We start from the raw sequence: 20,254 nt of genomic DNA, 5'->3' as shown, positions 1-20,254 counted from the left end.
GCTCTCGCGCCCTGGGCTCCCGCCGAGCCCACTCGTGTCGCCTGTGCAGGTCTGAGGGCGAGGCTCCGTGCGAGGAGGCACAGAAGAGCCCCTCTCGAGCGATGCCTCAGAACTGAATCCGATTCCAGCAAAAGCAGAGAACAAGAAGGAACACGGGGCCCTCCTGCGGCTCCGCAGACTAGGAGCACCGAACCGCAACCACGCGCCAGTCCCCGACCCCGCAAGCCAGCCGCCCCGAGGCTAGACCGGTAATTCTACCGCCCGGCCGGGGCCAGCCCCTGGCCCGCGACCGTTCCGGGGCGTTCCTCCCGTGGGCGGCGCCTCCCTCACCACACCACACCAGCCCTGGGCTCCCTGCTTCCCGAGCGAAGTCGCGGCCGCCCCGCGACACCGAAGCCGCAGCTTCCAGGCCGCGCGGGCCCTCGACGTCCAGGGCGGCCTGACGGGCCCGCTTCCTCCCCGCAGGCTCCAGCACGCCGCCCCTGCCTCCCCACCGCCTCAGGCCCTTACCGAGGCAGCGCGGCCTCCACGGCCCGCTCCTCCTAATCCTCAGCCGCGGCCGCCGACCCAGTGTCGCGGAGACCGGAACTTCCTCCGCGCCGGGCCGCTGCCTCCACAAAGGCGCCGCGCCGCCGCCTTCAGCGCTCGGCCCGCCGGGATATGGAGTATAGCGGCCGGTCACGCCGACTCCACTCCCGCCGTGCCCCGCGCGTGGGGGGGGGCGGGGAAGGCGTGCCCGGCGGGGCGGGGCGGGGCGGGGCGTAAGGGCACGCTGCTCGTCGGCGTCCAATAGGAGGGCACGCTTTCCCGCCTCCGTGCGGCGGCCCCGCGGAGGGGGGCGGGGGTGTTGTGGTTTGGCTGCTGGTCTGTGGCCGCTAGTCCTCCGGCTCGCGAGGTTTGCCGCCGGCCGGGAGCGTGGCTACGACTCCGGAGTACGTAGCTCGGGGCTGTCTTATGGTCTGTTATTGCGAAGGAAATGAAAGGGCGCCCGAGACCGAGAATCGACGCGAGAGAAGGAGGACTTGAGTTAGAGAAGCGGTGATCACGGAGGTTCAACCCCATTTCCTTCCGATAGGTTTCCAGGTTAGGCATCCCCAGCTCAAAAATACCAGGCTACGTTAACCGTGTTAAAAGTTCAGAAGCCTTACTTCTGAAGGAAGATCTCCCCAGCTTCCACAGGGCCTTGCTAGTTGGCAGGGAATAAATCTGGCTTAGGGTGACATGTGCGAGGTCACAGAGGAACGAAGCTATCTGCTAATCAGCCATGTAGTGGAAAAGAGGCCATCACAGCTTTAGCTCATGTTCTTCAAATGGGTTGTTCTTCGAAATCCAGGCTTCCAGATGGATCATCTACGCTGTTGAAACGCTTGCCGATTCCAGCCACCTGGTGTCCCTGCCAGTGCACCCTCAGGGAAGGAAACCTGATTTTATAGCTTAAATTCAATATCATGGGATGAAAGAAGTCTGCTGCAAGAAAAACCTATAAAGCATTCTAAAATAAAGCAAGCCTTATCTGTAGAGAAAGGAAGTTGTTGAGTTAAGTAGTCTTTAAAGTTATGTTCCCACTTTTCAGGCATCTTGTCTCGAAGTCAATTCTTCATTTAAGAATTGTATAGAGTACCTGATGTGTGCCAAGCACTGTACCAGGTGCTGGAGATACAGGCAAAAAAGCTGATAAAAATCTCTCACCTAGTGGAGATGGAGATGGGGGCAGTTAGTGGAGAGACAACAAATTAAACAAGATACACAGTCTCTGCTGAAATGAGTTTGGTTTCTGTAAGGAGGGAGATGGAAAGCTGCTGGAGGGCTCTAAATAGAATACTATGACTTGCCTTCCATGATAATAGGACCCCTCTGGCTGCTGTGTGGAGAATAGACTGAAGGTAGGAAAGTCAGAAGCAGGGAATCCGGTTAGGAGACTTGCAGTAATACAACCACAAAAGGATGGTACTGGTACTTGTGTGGTCACAGTGGAAACAGAAGACGACTAGGATAAGGGAAGAGAGGGGAGAATGCGGGAGGAGCAGTTTTGGTAGAAAGAGCTGGAGCTCAGTTAGGGGTAGGTTAAGTTTTCTATGCCTAGTAGACAAATGAGACCTGCAGTTGGCAGTTGGATACATCAGTCTGGAGTTCAGGGTAAAGGTCAGTTAGAGATGCAAACCTTGGAGGTATCAGCATATCTCTAGTGCTGGTATCTGAAGTCTTGGGCTTGGGTGAGAAGGCCAAAGGAACTAGGGAGCGAGTATATATAGATAGATCCGAGTTCCAGCCCTGAGGCCAGGGGCTCACCAGCACTAAAGAGGTTCCAGAGAAGAGGAGGAACATTTACAAAGAACTGTGAGTACTTTGACTTTGCTTCCCAAACTGGGCCATTATTGATGCATTGCTCCATTATCAGATAGTACTTTATCCTCTGACCGTGTTAAGGAACTAATTTTTCTTGCCTCTGCCCAATGTCCTTGGGTAATGATAATTGCTACCATTTATCACACTGTATGCCTGGCATTGTGCTAGTGTTTCGTTATGTCATATAATCTTCACAATAACCATATGATACGCCCTTTTATAGTTAAGGAAACCCAAGCCCAGAAAGACTGATTTGCCGGTAGCAGGAAAGTAGAGGGTGTGGGGATTCCGACCCAGGTCTGTGCCACTATAAGGCTCATGCTACTGAATACTTTCCCCTTTTCATTAAGGTAATTATTGAGCGTTCTCAGAGGAAGCCTCTGGAATTCATTTTTTTAAAAATCCTCACCTGAGGATGTTTTTTCCATTGCTTTTCAGAGTGGAAGGGGGAGAGAGAAAGAAAAGTCAATGTGAGAGAGACACATCAATTGATTGTCTCCTGCACGTGCCCGGACCAGCGCCGGGGATTGAGCCTGCAACCGAGGTATGTGCCCTTGGTCAGAATTGAACCCGGTACCCTTCAGACCAATGCTCTAACCACTGAGCAAAACTGGCTAGGGATGGAAATTTTTTTTAATTACATGGGCCCATAGTACCTATAAGGTCGTATTTACTGCCTAAGATCAGGAAGTATGAGCTATTTAAAAGGGCTTACCCAAAGCAGTGTCCTCACTTGGAATGGGGAGTACAGGGTCCAATCAGGTAGGTGGGCTCTCTCTCAGCCCCTACGTCTTGATCTAAGAGAAAGACATTATCCTTCCTGTTGTTTCTTGTTGTCTCAGTCTCACTCGGGGTCATGACTCTTAAGCGTTGTAAGTAGGGATTTGATCAAATGTTAAAATGAGAGACAATAACTAGGAGAGAGAGAGATGAGAAAAGACCACAGGTGAAATTTTTCAGGAGAGCAAGAAAACCAGCTGCCTTACCAAGAGTTGCAAAGTAATAAAGGCAGGAAGGAAAACCTCTTCAAAATTTCTAGGGAAGGACTGACTGTTATTATCTGAATACTCCACGTAGCTACTTGTATTTGTGTGAGGGGAAACTGCTAAAGATACTGAAAGAGTCGTTAAAGGATTTGGCCCTCAGTCACACAAGCAAGATAGCAACAGGGCTGTGGACTGATCCAAGCCTCAGGATACAATCAGGTCATTTCACTTTAACCACAACCTCTTGGCAGCACCTTAGGTTCAGAAATGTCCAATAAGGCAAGGAAAGAAAAGAAATACGGGGAAGAACAGGAGGTTTGTGGAGGTGACATACTGGTCCATGAAAATTACGGGCCTACAAAAGAGAAAGCTAAGGTTTCGAGGAGCCCCAAACCTGGAGGACAACAGAAGGCACAGGGTAGCATGTAATGTTGTTTGTGGCAAAGCCCAAAGTTTGCAGCAGGACCATGCAGGGCAGCACTGCCATCATGGGGCTGACATATATGATTACTCCAAAGACGAAGAGTTATTTCTTGGTAATCCTATCAGCAAAAAGTAAAGGAAGGGGTTGTCTCAATATTCAAATATAATTCAATAGGTGGATTAAATTGAAGTTTTTTTTAATTGGTTGATTGATTTTAGAGAGAGAGGAAGGAAGAAAGGGAGGGAGAGAAACAATGATTTGTTGTTCCACTTATTTATGCATTCATTAGCTGATTCTTATATGTGCCCTGACCAGGGATCAAACCCGCAACCTTTGCATACTGGGACAATGCTCTAACCAACTGAGCTACCCGGCCAGGGCCTAAAATGAAATTTTAAATAACACCCTTAAAATGTTTTAAAGTAGCCACAATGGTTTGCTCTATGGATGAAAAAGGGGTTCTGTGGAAAGTAACCTCACAGGGTGATCTAATCATAAATTCCTAACCAGGCATGTCGTGGTGGGTAGTCACACCTAAGGCATATAATTTTTTTTAGTAAAAGGTTTGTCTTTGTCTTAGGCGAACTCTGTCCATTGCTTTTGTGCATCTAGGTTAACATACCTTTGAAATAAGCCTTAACCACTCTCAAGAGAGCACATACACTAACTATCCTGAAATACAGTCCCTGCCTTGCTTTCTCCCACCTCCACGTAATCTTCCTTACTTTCTCTCCCTAATTCCAAAATGCATAAATGAAACCGCAAAACTGTCATTCTCTGGAGCATTTGAGATCTTGCTTCCTGGCAGTTGTCATCTGTTTGGGCTCAAACTCATAGAAATTCTCTACAGGGTTGGACGTTTCTTATATCAGCAGCTCTGTGAGAGTGTCCTAGGCATAAGTCTTAGCCAGAAGCACATAGGGTATATGTATGGCTACTTGCTAAGTAGGTGCAATGCTTCTAAGTGACAGTGGTGCTTTCTAGTGGAGGTGATATGCTTGAAAGCAAGAATGAGACTCGAGCCTGGCCAGCGTGGCTCAGCGGTTGAGCATCACCCTGTGGTCTGGGAGATCTAGATTCAATTCCCAGTCAGGGCGCATGCCCGGGTTGTGGGCTCGATTCCCAGCAGGGGGTGTGCAGGAGGCAGCCAAGCAATGACTCTCATCATTGATGTTTCTCTCTTTCACTCCCTCTCCCTTCCTCTCTCTGAAATCAATAAAGATATATTTTTTAAAAAAGAAAAAAAAGAATGAGACTCGAGGAAATGCTGAGGTCAACGTGGAGACTGTCAAGGAGACTGATTAGGTATGTTAGAAAAGTTTAAATTTGTCTTCTATGGAGATCAATTCTATAGGGTACAATTTTTGGTTAATGGACTATAGCCAGGATATTTCTGTACCAACCAGAGAATGTGGGATCTTTATGGCTTACACTCTTATAATGTAATATATGGCAGGATTAATGAGAGCAAACCTATACAAGTGACATTTACTCTAAGGGAGGGAGCCTGGACACCTGAGCTAGTGAGGAGAGAAAATAATGATCTGTGGAGACCCGGAGAGGCTCTTCCTCCCTCCTCCTATCTCCTTTGCAGGGGAATAGTTAAGGAATTGGGCATTTTCTCACATGTTCTTACCTAAAAGTGAGAAGAGAGCTTCCCTTGAATTATGTGCAAGGGTCTAATAGCCCTGTGCAAAGCCATCTCTGGTAAAAGGCCACAGCTTTGTCACCATGTCATCACAGGCCAGTGTTGTAGAGGTAGGTGCCAAGTGGCATCCATCTGACACCAGGAGAAAAACCCAGGGGCAGAACACTGCATTGGGGTGCTTGCAACAGCAAGGAAAATCAAAGGAGTGATTTCAGACTTTTCTTCCATCTCAGAACCACTTGGTGAATTGACCACAAGGCTATAAAGTGATTTAATTGCTTCAGAGAAAACATGAGCAGTATTATTGTTAATCCCTAATTGTACATCTTTCAACTGTTCCCCCAAAATAAAATTGTTTGGGAAGCTTTCTGTTTTTCTGTTTTTATTGCTTTGCATCTAGAAAATTGCAAATTCTGTAGCAGTGATTCCTTGCCCTGGCAAATCACCTGGGAAGCTTTTATTTATTTTATTATTATTATTTTTAAAATATGTCTTTATTGATTTCAGAAAGAGGGAGAGGAAAAGAGAGATAGAAACATCAGTGATGAGAGAGTCATCGATCAGCTGCCTTCTGCACGCCCCCTACTGGGGATCGAGCCGGCAACCCGGGCATGTGCCCTGATTGGGAATTGTAACAAGATCTCCTGGATCATAGGTCGACTCTCAACCACTGAGCCATGCCAGCTGGGCTATTTTATTACTTTTTAAAAAATATCTTTATTGATTTCAGAGAGGAAGGGAGAGAGAAAGACAGAAACATCAATGATGAGAGAGTCCTCACTGATCTGCTGCCTCCTGCACGCCCCCAGATGGGGATTGAGCCTTCAACCCGTGCATGTGCCCTGACCAGGAATCGAACTGTGATCTCCTGGTTCCTAGGCTGATGCTCAACCACTGAGCCACGCCTGCCAGGCCATTTTATTACTTTAAAAATATATTTTTTTATTGATTTCAGAGAGAGGAAGGGAGAGGGAGAGATAAATAGAAACATCAGTGATGAGAGAGTCATTGATCAGCTGCCTCATGCACGCCCCCTACTGGGGGTTGAGCCTGCAACCCGGGCATGTGCCCTGACCAAGAATTGACCTCCATCTCCTGGATCATATGTGGATGGATGCTCAAGTGCTGAGCCACCCCAGCCTGACTTGGGAAGCTTTTATTTAATTAATTTATTTTTTAAAAACATATCTTTATTGATTTCAGAGAGAGGAAAGAAGAGGGAGAGAGAGAGATAGAAACAAAAATGATGAGAGAGTCATTGATCAAGCCCACAACTAGGGCATGTGCCATGACTGGGAATCGAACCCCGATTGTGTGGATCCTAGGTCGAGGCTCAACCGCTGAGCCACGCCCGGCGGGGGGACTTGAGAAGCTTTTAAAAAGATACCGTTGCCCTGGCCGGCATGCATCGGTGGATAGAATGTCAGCCTGGACACCAAAGGGTCGTGGGTTTGATTCCTGGTCAAGGGGACGTACGTACCTGGTGGCAGGTTCAATCCAGTCAGGGTGCGGTGTGGGAGGCAACCAATTGATGTGTCACTCTCTCCCCCTCCCTCTCTGCCTTCCACTTTCTCTAAAAATCAACGGAAATAATATCCTCAGGTGAGGATTAACAACAACAAAATAATAATAAAAAGATACTGTTACTTGAGTACCATCCCAATCCAATTAAATCAAATTTTCTGGGGACGGTGTCCAGGCATTAATGTTTTGTGGGTTTGGGTTTTTTTAAATTATTTATTGTGAAAGGGGGGGGGGGACATTGATCTGTTCCACTGTTTATGTACTCATTGGTTGATCCTTGTGTGTGCCCTGACCAGGGATTGAACCTGCACCCTCCGTGTGTGTGTGTGTGTGTGTGTGTGTGTGTGTTAATCCAGAGATGAGCTAAGCAACTGAGCTACTGGGTCAGGGCCAGGCATTAGTGTTTTTTTTTGTTTTTTTCTTAGTTCCCCAGGTCATTCCGTGTGCAGATTTGAGAATTACTGTTCTAGAGCCTCACACTGTTCTATTAAAACGTGGCTAAAAGGATGTTTGTTTTTAGCAACAACTGATGTGGTTAGATCCTCTACAGCTAGTGCGGCGGACCCACTAATGACATTTATAAAGCTCCCCAAACTTGAACGGCCCTTCCGCAGTCCGTGAAGGAAACGCCGCCGACGCCTCTCTCTCTCCCTTGAAATAAACCTCCCGCTGTGCGGGGCGCAGGGCCCGGGGTGTCTGGGTCTCTGGTCCGCTCGGGCTCGGGGCTTGGCGGAGGCGCTGGGCCGGGCCGGGCCAGGGCGCGGGAGGCAAAGGTGCGGGGTGGGGCAGCGGGGCCCAGATGAAGCCCCGCGGGGGGTTCTCTCGGGACCCGACGCCCCGCCCGGGCCCCCTGCGCCCCCGCCCCGCCCCCACGGCGGCCGCGCTCCGCGGACTACATTTCCCACAATGCAGCGCGGGGCGGGCCGGGTCGGGCCGGGCGGCTGGAGCGGGGCCTCTGCCCGGAGAGGCGGGCCGGGCGGTCTTCCTGGGCTCGCGGCCGGGCGGGGGCGGTGGGAGGGGGCGGTGGTCCGCGCTGTGGCCATGCCTGTGTCCACGCGGTGCCGTGGCCCCGCGAACCTGCGCTCTGAGCCCGGGCGCGGCCGGGTACCCGTGCCCTCCCGGGGGCCCGGCGGAGGGCAGTGACCCGCAATCTCTGCGCGTCCTGGGTCCCCCGGAGAAACCGGTGAGTCCGACTCCCCACCCACGTGGCCTGGGGGCGCCGGGAGACTGGAGAGCTGTCATCCTTGGAGGGAGGGGCTTGAAGGCGGAGGTGGGGGGAGGGGTCCTGCCCTCTGCGCTGCCTTCTGCGGTGGGAGGACTGGTTCTCTCCGGGGTGCCTTAGCCGGTTGGCCCCCCCAGCTGGGGAATACAAAAGGCGAGGCCTGGAACCCATCCTTTGGCTGGGAGGGCGAAGTCCTGTAGGGGGCAGTGGCCAGGTAGGACCTGCCCCCCAATGCACACCTTCCGCCAGCAGAGTCCTCTCCAAGATCCGCGAAGGTGACTGTGGGCTGAGCGGGGCCGCTGCCTTGGGGCTCGGGACTTGGCCCACAAGGGTGCTCTGGCTCACGTATTGGGTGAGCCACCCTTTCTGGGATGGAGTTTGCTAGGGGAGGGTGAACAGCCTTTGTCAGAGAGAGGAGTGGCTACCGGCCGTGACTAGTTCCAGGCCATGCTCTCAGCATGGAGTAGGCATCCTGCTGAAGCACCTACTGCACAGCCTCACCTGAGCCCTGTCTGCCTCCCACCCACCTATCCCGGCACCACCCTCCCGGGAGGCCACTCCTCAAAGGGTCAAGGCTGGATGGAACACTATCTAAGCAGGAAGAGGGAGCCAGTAGGGAGGGGCTTGTGCAAGGTCCTCTTCCCTTCTGGGCGGGCACCTGAGGGAGGGAGTCACACTAGAAGGGCTGATTGAGTCAGCCTCTCTGGTGGCATTGCTCCTGTCAGCAGAGCACTTTCAGGCAAAGTAGCAAGCCCTAGGGGCTTCTTGAGAAGCTCCCTGAGGAGGGGCCCCAAGGGAGCATCTGGGACTGGTTCCAAGAGACCTCTCTTGCTTAACTGCTCAGGCCCAGCCTCGCAGGAGCTTCAGCTATCCAGGTTATGAGTCCAGTGGTGTTGGGGTGGGTTTTGCTCCCTGCCTGGTTTCCAGGGTAAGTGTCCAGAGAACTGTTTGCTTCATCAGGGCTTCTGGCTGGATTCCCTAGATTGGTCTTGGAGATGCTGAGATGTTGCATGATCTCAGGTGGCAGGGGAACTGTGGTGAAGGGGGCATCCACTAGCCCTGGCCAGCTGACCCTGCCCCCACTCTACTCAGGTACCACTCAGCCAGGCTTGACTCAGTCACCTGAGGCCCACAAGAGATCAGTGGGTAGTGGCCCCCTGGGACATTGGGTATGCTGCTGTAGACCTTGTTTGGGTCTTTGAGCCAGAGGTGCGAGGCCACAGAGCAGGAACATGTGATAGACCAAGAGGTTCAACTTGGGAGAGACTTCCAGGGGCAGCAGAGAACTGGTCTGTTCTTGCAAATCCAGGGCCCATGAATGAATAGGCAGTTAGCCTGGAGGAACTCCCAGCCCTAGTCCCATAGACAGCTCTTTGGCCCAATATCACAGGTGAATCACTTTAGGCCAGAGCCCACCTGGCTTCACAGAAGCACATTTTCCCGAGCAGATTCTCAAAAGACCTATTTACATGGCAGAGTCCTCTGGATGGATCCGTGTATAAGCACAGCTACACATGGTCTGAATGCTAAGTGGGAATAATCATGATGTGTGAAGCAGCAGCTGAGTGCACAGCGCCTACTCTGCGCCAGGGTAACCAGATTACATGGATTATCTTATTTAACCCTCCACAACCCAAGGAATCTATACTATCACTGTCCCCGTTTTATAGATGAGAAAACAGATTTATAAAACCAAACCAGGTTAATCCAGGTCCCTTTCCAGAGACATTGTTCCTGAACACTTGACTACTAGCAAGGACAAGTCTTCCCTACAGGCAGGATCTCCAGAGGCTACATTGTAGCTGGGTGTCCTCTCACCTTCTCCCCTCCAAAGTTACTTATCTGGCAAACATTAATTAAACTCCTGAGTGTGGCGCTGACATTCTGAAATCTGTGGCAGGTCCCAGGGGGACCTTCAATGTAGAAGAATAAAGCAGGGCAAGGGGGTAAGAATGAAGGATATTGCAGGAAAGCCTCTCCGATAAGGTCACACATGAGCAGCAAGCTGAAGGAAGTGAGAGTCATGCAGGCATTAGCCCAGGCAGTGGAACAGGTGAGGTCGGGGTAAGGGGAAAAGCAGGAGATGTGGAAGTGAAGGGGTATATAATTTTACACTATACTTAAGGAAAGCCATGAGGTCAGTGTGGCTGGGCCCATAAGAAAACGAGTGGGGGAAAGGGGCAGGAGAGGAGGGCAAAGAAGTAATGGTCTGGAGGATGGATAGAGTGCACAGCACTGTAAGGAAACCGGCTTTCTCACTGAGCGAGGTGGAACCCTCACTGAGTCATGAGCAAAGGAATTACATGACCTGCCTTCTGTTTCACGAGGATCGCTTTGAGCGCTGTGAGAAGGACAGACCGGAGGGGCAAGGGCAGAAGTGAGGAGATTGGCTGGAAGACGGTTGCAACAGAGATAGCAGTGGCTTGGACCATTGTATTAGTGGCGGAGGTGATGAGAAGTAGTCAGATTCTTGATTTGGACATTTCTCACTTAGCATCAGTAATCCATTCCACAAAAGTTGGGCATTGTATCTGGAATCAATAATTTAGTATCTGTTTCCCATTATTTTATTTATTTTTTAAATGTTTTTATTGATTTTTTTAGAGAGAGAGAGAGAGAGAAACAGTAATCGGTTGCCTCCTGCATACACCCCTACTGGGGACCGGGGATCGAACCCATAGCCTGGGTATGTGCCCTGAGCAGGAATTGAAACAGCAACCTTGCGATGCACGGAATGATACTCAACCAACTGGGCCACACTGGCCCAGGCAGTTTTCCATTATTTTAAGTGGGAAAAAAGTGTAACACTTCCCTCCTCATCCCCAGATCCGCAATTTTCTTAAATGGCAGTAAAACACAGGGGAATATATGCCTGATATATGCCCAATATATTAGAATGTTAGGATATAAAATGCTTAAAATGTTTCCTCCTGATCACCTGGCAACATCTGTTGCTTTGATCCAGTTTCATGACCTCTTTCAGTACCTGCAACAGACATGATGCAAGTAAGCTCCTTTTGTTGGCACTCAGTGATCTTGCATCAGTTCTGTTTGGAATGTAATTTGAGGCCTTAAGTGTACATACTTTGTTTAAAATGCAGATAGAATTTTGATGCTGTAAATATACTTTTTTCTATATAAACAGAAGCTGAATCAATACCTATTTGTTGTATTAGTCATCTATTGCTGCGTAACAAATTATCCCAAAACTCAGCAGCTTAAAACAACAATAAATATGTATCCTCTAATACAATTCCTGTGGGTCAGGAATTTGGGAGCAGCTGAGCTGAATGGTTCAGACTCAGGGTCTCATGAGGCTGTAGTCATCAGAAGGCGTGACTGGGATGAGATGATTTGCTTCCAAGATTGCTTACTCACATGACTGGCACATTGGTACGGGCTGTTTGCAGGTCTCAGTTTCTTGCGGTGAGTTTCTCTGTAGGGCTGCTTGTGTCCTCACAACATGGCTGATGGCACCACCTAGAGAGAGTGATCTAAGAGAACAAGGCAGAAGCCACAATGTCTTTTATGACCTAGCCTCAGAAGTCATGTGTCATTTTCACATTAGCCTACTGGTTATATGGATCAGCCCGGCTCAGTGTGACGGGGGGTGCACAAAGGCATGGATACTAGGAGTTGAGGCTCACTGGGGACCAAATAAAGGCTGGCTACCAGGGTTAGGCATTAGAAACCATTCTGTGGGCAAATATTAACTAGAGAGACATTTGGCTGGGTGTGCCTGTATCCTGGAGTACAGCCAATAGGATTTGCTGGTGGTTTGGTATATGAGGTTGGGGAAAAGAGAGACAGAAGGGATGACGCCAGGATTTTTCACTGAACAACTGAAAAGCTGACATTGTCTTTCACCGAGATAGAGAAAACTCTGGGCAGAACACCTTCTTAAGGGGATTACCAGGAATTCAGTTTTGGACATAGGACTTTGAGATCCTGATCCTGTAAGACATCCAAGTAAATGTGTGTGCTTCTAAAAGTCAAAAAAGAGATTGGGGCCGGTAATAGAAATTGTCGAAAGTTGTTTGTAATCAGTAAGGCAAGCCCTGGTGCCAAATTCAAAAGTTACAAAAGTGTACTCTGAGAAAAGCCAGGCTCCAGCCTGAAGACTAGCCTGTTTCCTCTGCCTCACTTCTTTTTTGCAAGTGCCTAGATATCCAAAAAGAACTATTGCTCAACTCAGTTTTGAATGGAAAAATGTTCCTGGTAGGATGTGCAGTGAAAGATATCAGGATAGAGAACTGTTTCAATTCCCAGCTCCAGTGCCTCCTTCCTGCAGTGACATTGAACCAGATGCTTAAACTCTCCCAGTCTAGTTCCTTCATCTATAGAGCTACCTGGTAGGAGCACCTGCCTCAGAGAGCAGTGATCAGGAGTGGATAACTTAATCCACATCAACTTCTTAGCAGGCTACCTTAGCATTCAATAAGTATTAGCTGCTATCAGTTTGTAAAAATAATTTACAGTTTTATATACATTTTTTAAAAAGACTAGAAGGAAATACACTAAAATGTGAATAGTGAAAGATCCTGCATGGTGGAAATATGACATATTTTCTTTACACTTCTTTGTACTTTTCCAAGTTTTCTACAATGAATAGATACCATGAATTCTTCCTTTTGTTATCAGGAAAAGAACAACATACTTCATTTTTAAAAAATATGTTTTTATTGATTTAAGAGAGAGAGAACGAGCCCACAACCCGGGCATGTGCCCTGACCAGGAATTGAACTGTGATCTCTTGGATCGTAGGTCGATGCTCAACCACTGAGCCATGCCGGCCGGGCCGTACTTCAGTGTTTAGAGGGGAATACTTGGAACCTGTTCCCCAGAGGTTTGAGTTAGCTGGGTCTGGTGAGGGACACTTAACCACTGTTAATTATGCCAGTGTTTCTTGCCAACAGCACCTTCCCCCTTCCTCTGGATGATGCCTTTGTTTGCCCCACAGGAGAGCCCAAGGGATGGCTGCTGACATGCAGAGGAAGAGCAGCAGCGAAGGCCCTGATGGCACATTGGCTCCTTCTGATGGGCAGAGTGTGGAGAGAGCCGAGAGCCCCACACCGGGACTGGCCCAGGGAATGGAGCCAGGTACGGGCAGGGCGTGCGCTGCTGACTGCTAGAGCAGACTCCAGATTCTTGGGATTCCCAACCCTCTTTCCCTCCCACTCACTCATGTATGTGTTCCGCTGTTCACTGGGTATTTGTCAGATACTGGGGGTACTGCAGGGAACCGAGCTCGGTCTGCTCCCCTCTTTCCTCTGCACTTTGCGTTGGGCCACTCGTTGCCAGCCTGGGCTCTCCTCCTATTCCCTGTGTCTACAGTGTACCCGCGTGGCTCCTCCCTGCTCAGCTCTCAGCGTAAATATCACCTCCTCACAAATTAGGCCTGCTCTGACCATGATCTGTACAGAACACTAGTTATTCTGTAGTTTTATTTTTTATGTCTGGATTGACCATCTCTCTTGTCCACAGATTGTGAGCTCTTTGAGCACAGGGTAGTTGTGTCCCCCCCAATGCTGAACTCATAATAGAGACCTGAAATATACCTGTTGAGCTGTTCTGTAAAAAAAAAAAAAAATCAGTAGAGGAAGACTGACATGGCCCCTGGGGGAGTCACAGGGTAATGGGCCATTGCAGTGGAGTGGATTAGGAGCTACGGCCTGAGCAGTCAGGGAATCTTCTCCCAGGGAGAGATTCAGTGGGCACAGGAGGAATTCCAGGTGCAGGCGAGGTACTGGGCACACAGCAGTGAACATCCAGATTCCTGCTCTTGGGAGGGACCCCATCACAGGGAGAAGGACAGTAACTGATAAGTGTTGCAAGAGAAATTCAGGAGGGAGATATAAAGCGCCTGGGGTTGGAGGTCAGGTAAGGAGGCAACTAACATCTTTGCTGGGAGCTGACAAAGAGCAAGACCTGCGGGGAGGTGGGAGTGCCTTCCGGGCAGAGGGAACAGCAGGTGCAGAAGCCTGAGGTAGGTGGGGGGTGTTGAGGGTGTCCAAAGAGCAGACGGACAAAGGCCAGTGGGATTGGGATGGACAAGGGCTGCGAGATAAGCGTGAGAGAGGCAGGCAGATAGATACCAGCTGCCCCCATAGCCATGAGGGGCTTGGGTCTTACTCCCAGGGCGACAGGAGGAGCCTGGCGGCCTGTAAATTGCAGGCAGACAGTAGCTGGAGGAAGAGTGATGTGCCTCATAGAGACAGGCAGTCAAGCTAGAGTCGAGGAGATACACCTTGCTGGTGAGGTGGTCTGCCAGCGGCTACTACTCTAAGCACCAGTGCTTTTGGCTGACAGGTGCTGGGCAGGAGGGTGCCATGTTCGTCCATGCCCGTTCCTACGAGGACCTGACTGAATCAGAGGATGGGGCAGCTCCGGGGGAGAGCCCCACGGAGGGTGCTGGGGGTCCACCACCACTGCCTGCAGACATGCGCCAGATCAGCCAGGACTTCAGTGAGCTGAGCACCCAGCTGACAGGTGTGGCACGAGACCTCCAGGAAGAGATGCTGCCAGGAAGCTCTGAGGACTGGGTGGAGCCCCCAGGGGCATCTGGGAGACCAGCCACAGAGCCCCCCAGGGAGGGCACGGGCGAGGGGGAGGAGGAGGAGGCCGCTGAGGCCTGGCGACTGCACCAGAAGCATATCTTTGTGCTGAGCGAGGCGGGGAAGCCTGTGTACTCCCGCTACGGGTCGGAGGAGGCGCTTTCCAGCACCATGGGTGTCATGGTGGCCCTGGTGTCCTTCCTGGAGGCTGACAAGAATGCCATTCGTTCCATCCACGCAGGTGAGCCGCCTGACACGGGATTGGAAGGGATCCCCAGGGTTAATTCACAGCAGGCTTTGGACTCCCAGGGCCTAGAGGGATGGGATGTGCTGTGTGACCAAGGGCAGCCCCTCCACTCACTGGCCCCATGTCTTCACCTGAACAGGGAATAGCAACACTGACTGCCTCATAGGGCTGTTGTGAGGGCCAAAGGGGGCTCTGAAATGGGTTTTGTCCTTGGAGAGGTGAGAAGCCTGGGGAGGTGACCGAAAAGTCCCAGTTCCTGAGCCCCACCCAGCTCTTCTTGCCATTTAGGACAAGAATATGTATTTTTCTGAAGGGCTCCCCGCATTTCAGCCAGTGCCAGTCTGTGAAGCAAGTTGCAATGACAGGCCCGATCCCTCAGGGAAAGGGGGCCGTGAGCTGCTGTTGTTCTCATCATCCCGAAAGCCCCTACTGTGTGCAGAGCTTTGAGGGAGGGTGTAGAGGATGTGGAAGACGACCAGCTGCCAGGAGGCAGGGCTCCCAGAGAGCTGGGTAAGGCCATCCTGGAGGGCTTCCTGGAGAGGGACTGAAGCTGGTATCCCCCCACCCCCACCCCCCCTCAGACGGCTACAAGGTAGTATTCGTACGCCGGAGCCCCCTGGTGCTGGTGGCAGTGGCCCGCACGCGGCAGTCGGCGCAGGAACTGACGCAGGAGCTGCTCTACATCTACTACCAGATCCTGAGCCTCCTCACAGGCGCGCAGCTGAGCCACATCTTCCAGCAGAAGCAGAACTACGACCTGCGGCGCCTGCTCTCGGGCTCGGAGCGCATCACCGACAACCTGCTGCAGCTCATGGCGCGAGACCCCAGCTTCCTGATGGGGGCGGCGCGCTGCCTGCCCCTCGCGGCCGCCGTGCGCGACGCCGTGAGCGCCAGCCTGCAGCAGGCGCGCGCGCGCAGCCTGGTCTTCTCCATCCTGCTGGCGCGCAACCAGCTGGTGGCGCTCGTGCGCCGCAAGGACCAGTTCCTGCACCCCATCGACCTGCACCTGCTCTTCAACCTCATCAGCTCCTCCTCGTCCTTCCGCGAAGGCGAGGCCTGGACACCCGTGTGCCTGCCCAAGTTCAACGCCGCCGGCTTCTTCCACGCGCACATCTCTTACCTGGAGCCGGACACCGACCTGTGCCTGCTGCTCGTCTCCACCGACCGCGAGGACTTCTTTGCGGTCTCTGACTGCCGCCGCCGCTTTCAGGAGCGCCTGCGGAAGCGTGGGGCCCACGCGGCGCTGCGGGAGGCACTGCGCACACCCTACTACAGTGTTGCCCAAGTGGGCATCCCCGACCTGCGCCATTTCCTCTATAAGTCAAAGAGCTCAGGACTCTTCACCAGGTGAGGGAGGGCCTGGGGGACACTGCTTGAGGGAGACGGGATTGGGGGGGCTGGTTGGGCCTGAGCCCTGATGCGGTGCTGAAGCTGACGACCCCTCTGGGAACAGACGGAGACTGGGTCCGTGTTACTATGATACAGGGACCCAGACTCCCTATCACCCTACTTTGCACGGGCATACACCTCTCTACTTTATTACCCAGACAGCCTGGAAATGCCCAATACACCCAGAGAAGGAATTTGGAACAGATGTCTCTAGGGTCCTGCCCTGGGGTCACTTTGGTCCAGCCCAGGATGTGGAACTTCTCCCCTCTTCCAACAGAGGGTCTGGGACCAGATGTGGCAGCCTCTGTCTCCCTTTTCCCCCCTTTTGGGTCCAGAGAGTTCCCATCTCCCCTCCCTTCCACTTCAGACCTGTTGCTCTGTCTTGGACACCTAAACTCAGATTGGCCTCTCTAAGGGAAGGTCACCAAAGATGCCATGAACTTGGTGGAGGGAGAACAGGCCTCCAGTCTGGGTGGGCCCAGCTCTTCATGGGGAGTCTTCTGTGCTGGGGGGACAATGCCTTGTCCTGGGAGAGCATTTGTAGCCTAAGACACATGGCAGAGTCACCCTAGCTAGGAATAGGTGTTTCTAGATCTCCAGGGAAGGCAATGAAAGCCATGCCTTTGCAAATCCACCCCCACCTCCAGCCCTGAGATTGAGGCCCCGTACTCCAGTGAAGAGGAGCGAGAGCGGCTGCTGGGCCTCTACCAGTACCTGCACAGCCGAGCCCACAATGCCTCCCGCCCGCTCAAGACCATATACTACACAGGCCCCAACGAGAACCTCCTGGCCTGGGTAAGAAGGTCCTGGGATGAGCTGGGCTTCCTCAGGGTCCTGGCAGGGGCCACGAGGGGTATCTAATCTGGATGATCACCCTGTGCCCCCTCCTTCAGGTGACAGGTGGCTTTGAGCTCTACATGTGCTACAGCCCTCTGGGGACCAAGGCGTCTGCCGTCGATGCCATCCATAAGCTAATGCGCTGGATCCGCAAGGAAGAAGACCGCCTCTTTATCCTGACGCCCCTCACATACTGATGAGAATGTGTGTGGGCTCAGCCCTCCTAATCCCACTGGGCCATGGAAGCCACGGGAACCTGCAGGTGGGGCTGGCCCTCTCTCTTGCCCAGGCAGCAGGCAGGGACGGTGGGTTGGTGCGTCCATTAAAGTGCTTTGGGGAGACACTCGCCTGGCCCTGTCACTGGTTCCTTTGCTCACCCACCTCACTCACATACAGACACTGGGTCCTCCTCCCTAGCCCCTGCTATGCTTCCCACACGGGCACGTGCATACTTGGGCCCCTAGACCTCCTCCCTCGCATGGCATCAGGCCACGTGAGCTCAGAGTTGGACCCTGGGCTTGAGCTGTTTCCATTCAACGGAAGTCCTACCACATGTAAAGGTTTCTCTAGCACCCCACTGGTTTTTCCCCCATAGCTCCACCCCCATACTCAGTCTGAGTCCCTTGATGCCTCCCCAAAGGACCACCTAACCACCCCGGGAGCCCTGGCTGTGGCTCTGCCCAAAGGGCTGCTGCAGCTCAGCAGGGGCAGAGCTCGGTAAGATGGGGACAGTCACGTGGGGAGAGTCTGAGCCCTGGTACAGCTGGGAGCCCCAGAAGGCTCAGCAGCGAAGGCCCAGCCTTATTCACTCCATCATGAGACCCTCTATGGGCAGAGCTCAAGGCACAGTGCAGAAAGCCTCTCCCTTGCTGCCAAGGGGGCTCTCCTCGTTTTGCCACAACTTACCCATCTCATTGGCAGAGGGGTGGAAAGACCTAGGAAGTATTTTATCAGAGAACAGTGTCCACTGGATATGGTCTTCAGACTTAACAATGAGTCATGCTCATGCAGTCTGAGAGCTAGGCCAAGAGACTCTGCGCTAAAACCAACCCATGTTGGAGAACGTGTCTGTGTGGGTGGCCTGGGCCAAGGGTACACTGGAATGGTTCTACTTAACTGTCCCAGGAAATGGCAGCATAGCCACTGTCCTTGGCCCCTCCCTGGTCACATTAGAATGAGTGTGGCAGCAGGCCATCTGCCTAGACCCCCAAGGCCCTCAGGAGCAGCCATAGGCTTTGTGGGTGCTGCTCACCCTGCACACCTGCCTTGGGCCTCTTTTCTGCCTGTTTCCTGCTTCTGTTCTTCCCCTTGCTGGCCAAGCCTCCAAACCACTGCCTCAGGGGCCAGGGTGGTGCCAGGCCAGCTGTCCATGACTTACTGGTGTTTTGGTCAGTGGTCAGCCCCGAGGTACCCCTGTTGGCTGTCCTGATCCCTGTAGGGCACTCAGCTCCTCTGCAGTTCAGCACCTACTCTGAGCAGTTACGAGAAGGGGTAGTCACAATTAGATAAATGTGTGTATCTAGGACAGTAGGCACCTAGGAGTGTGGGGGTTATCTGGAGAAGGGGTAACAGGCAAGCAGGGAAGGTGTTCCTAGTGGAGGAACCAGCACGTGCAAAGGGAAGGACCTGGTAAAGAACCTGGTATGACTGGTTTACAGGGAAGCTGGAGGAGTCTTCAAGGCCTAGGGTTCTCAAACTTCAGGTAAAAGTCCGGCAGTGGGGAGCCACTGAATGTGTTAAAGCTGCAGAGTGATGGGGTTCTATTGTGGTTAAAGAGGTCCTCCTGCTGCCACTCAGATGATCTCTTTGGGTTGGAGAAAGAAGTTGGCACTAGTTCGCTGGAGTATTGTTCAGAGGGGAGTGAGAGCCCAAAGAAGGCAAAATGGTTAGCACTCCTTCAAGGTGACAGATGCCACGGCAGTTGGACAGGTCATAAGCCAAATAGAGGCCAGGCTTTGTGAGTTCATCTTGGGGGAGGCTTGTCCTGGGCACTGCAAGGCACCATTAGCTGACTTCCCCCACAGGCCTTGCCTGCCCAGGCTTCTGCAGAGCAAGCAGATGGGGAGGGGAAACAGGTGCTCCTGTGGCCACCTGCTGTCCGTGACCTAGGCTGCTTACATGGGGACGCTGGCCGGGGGCAGCCAACAGCTTAGCCACACGGTGGCAGCAGAGAACCAACTGTTAACTGCTGCGCTTGACCCCAAAAAGGGGAGGACTGGGTGATTAGGGAGGGCCCCTGAAGTCTCTCTGAGTGTCCCAAGGCCGGATACAGGTCACGAGAACGCATGTTTCTGCTCGGGGCGGAGAACGTTTCATTTCAGTTTTGCTCTGCATGACTATCTTTAGACATGTTGACTGTGGGACCCAGGAACTATGCCATGATTTTCCACTACTGTTTATTCATTTCCGGGCTAATTCTGGTTAGAGAAGGGAGTGCCTTAATGTTACCTCTGGCGCTGGATCCTGCGGCACTGGGTGTGGCCAGAGGTACTCTTTCCCTTCTCTGTCACCAGGTGCTCAGCCTCCAGGCGGAAGGGAGTCCAGCACTAGGAATGGGGGGAGGAGGGAGACGGGTATCCAGAATGAACTATGCTGGGATGGATGTAGCACAGAGTCTGTGACTCAAAAAATGGACCTGGCATTGCCTGGACCAGGACAGCTTCCTGGGGGAGATGCCACCTAAGCTGTAAGAGGAGGAAGGGAAAAGGGTGCATCTAGAAGGAGGAACAAGGAGTATGGGCTGGGTGGGGAGTAGAGGAAATTACAGCTCCTAGGGCCAGGATGAATTCTGTTGGGCTGAGCGCTCCTCTTTCCCCCACTCCCCTTACTCTTCAAAGCCCTGGGACCCAAGATTCATAGGTCCTCAGACCAAGGCCACCCTGTGAAGCTTCCCCTCCCTCCAGGGTCCAGGCCCACTTGGCTGAGGGGGCTGCCAGATTGAGGATGTCCCCCAAGGCCCCTCTTTAGCGTTGAGGGGGGACCAGTGTCAATGTAAGAAACGTCTAAACCTGTAGAGAATTTTTATGAGTTTATTTGAGCCAAACTGACGACAATTGCCAGGAAGCAAAATCTCAACA

General features: G+C 52.3%; 2 protein-coding genes across 8 annotated transcripts in view; one reads left to right on the top strand and one right to left on the bottom strand.

Annotated features, from left to right (window-relative positions):
- Positions 1–703, bottom strand: part of RBM6 (RNA binding motif protein 6) — a 60,215-nt gene extending 59,512 nt beyond the window's left edge. For all 4 annotated transcript variants that reach the window (XM_081160416.1, XM_081160418.1, XM_081160420.1 and 1 more), the window contains exon 1: positions 511–703. The gene's annotated coding sequence lies outside the window, so the exon portion shown is untranslated. The remainder of the gene's footprint in view (positions 1–510) is intronic.
- A 127-nt stretch (positions 704–830) lies between these two features.
- Positions 831–17,520, top strand: MON1A (MON1 homolog A, secretory trafficking associated). Of its 4 annotated transcripts, XM_081159577.1 has the most exons (8): positions 834–932; positions 1,334–2,337; positions 2,785–2,890; positions 13,111–13,250; positions 14,460–14,945; positions 15,533–16,298; positions 16,988–17,135; positions 17,234–17,520. In XM_081159577.1, exons 4-8 carry the CDS (start codon positions 13,124–13,126, stop codon positions 17,372–17,374), a joined length of 1,668 nt encoding a protein of 555 aa, XP_081015703.1. In that variant the 5' UTR covers positions 834–932; positions 1,334–2,337; positions 2,785–2,890; positions 13,111–13,123; the 3' UTR covers positions 17,375–17,520. The 4 variants fall into 4 exon arrangements, with proteins under 4 accessions (XP_081015704.1, XP_081015703.1, XP_081015702.1 ...); XM_081159576.1 differs by having other exon boundaries at positions 834–2,337; XM_081159578.1 differs by lacking the exon at positions 2,785–2,890 and having other exon boundaries at positions 831–2,337.
- The last annotated feature ends 2,734 nt before the right edge of the window (positions 17,521–20,254 follow it).

This window comes from Miniopterus schreibersii, assembly GCF_964146895.1.
Source record: "Miniopterus schreibersii genome assembly, chromosome: 15".
In the NCBI taxonomy this organism is placed as follows: Eukaryota; Metazoa; Chordata; class Mammalia; order Chiroptera; family Miniopteridae; genus Miniopterus; species Miniopterus schreibersii.
The sequence above is the reverse complement of the archived record's forward strand: the minus strand, read 5'-3'. Positions and strand labels throughout refer to the sequence as shown.

Excerpts from the sequence above, each read along its gene's own strand:
- MON1A (XM_081159578.1), top strand. The coding sequence starts at position 13,124 with ATGGCTGCTGACATGCAGAGGAAGAGCAGCAGCGAAGGCCCTGATGGC. Across the intron at positions 14,946-15,532 it reads CATTCGTTCCATCCACGCAG|ACGGCTACAAGGTAGTATTC; the intron begins GTGAGCCGCCTG and ends ACCCCCCCTCAG. Across the intron at positions 17,136-17,233 it reads ACGAGAACCTCCTGGCCTGG|GTGACAGGTGGCTTTGAGCT; the intron begins GTAAGAAGGTCC and ends CCCCTCCTTCAG.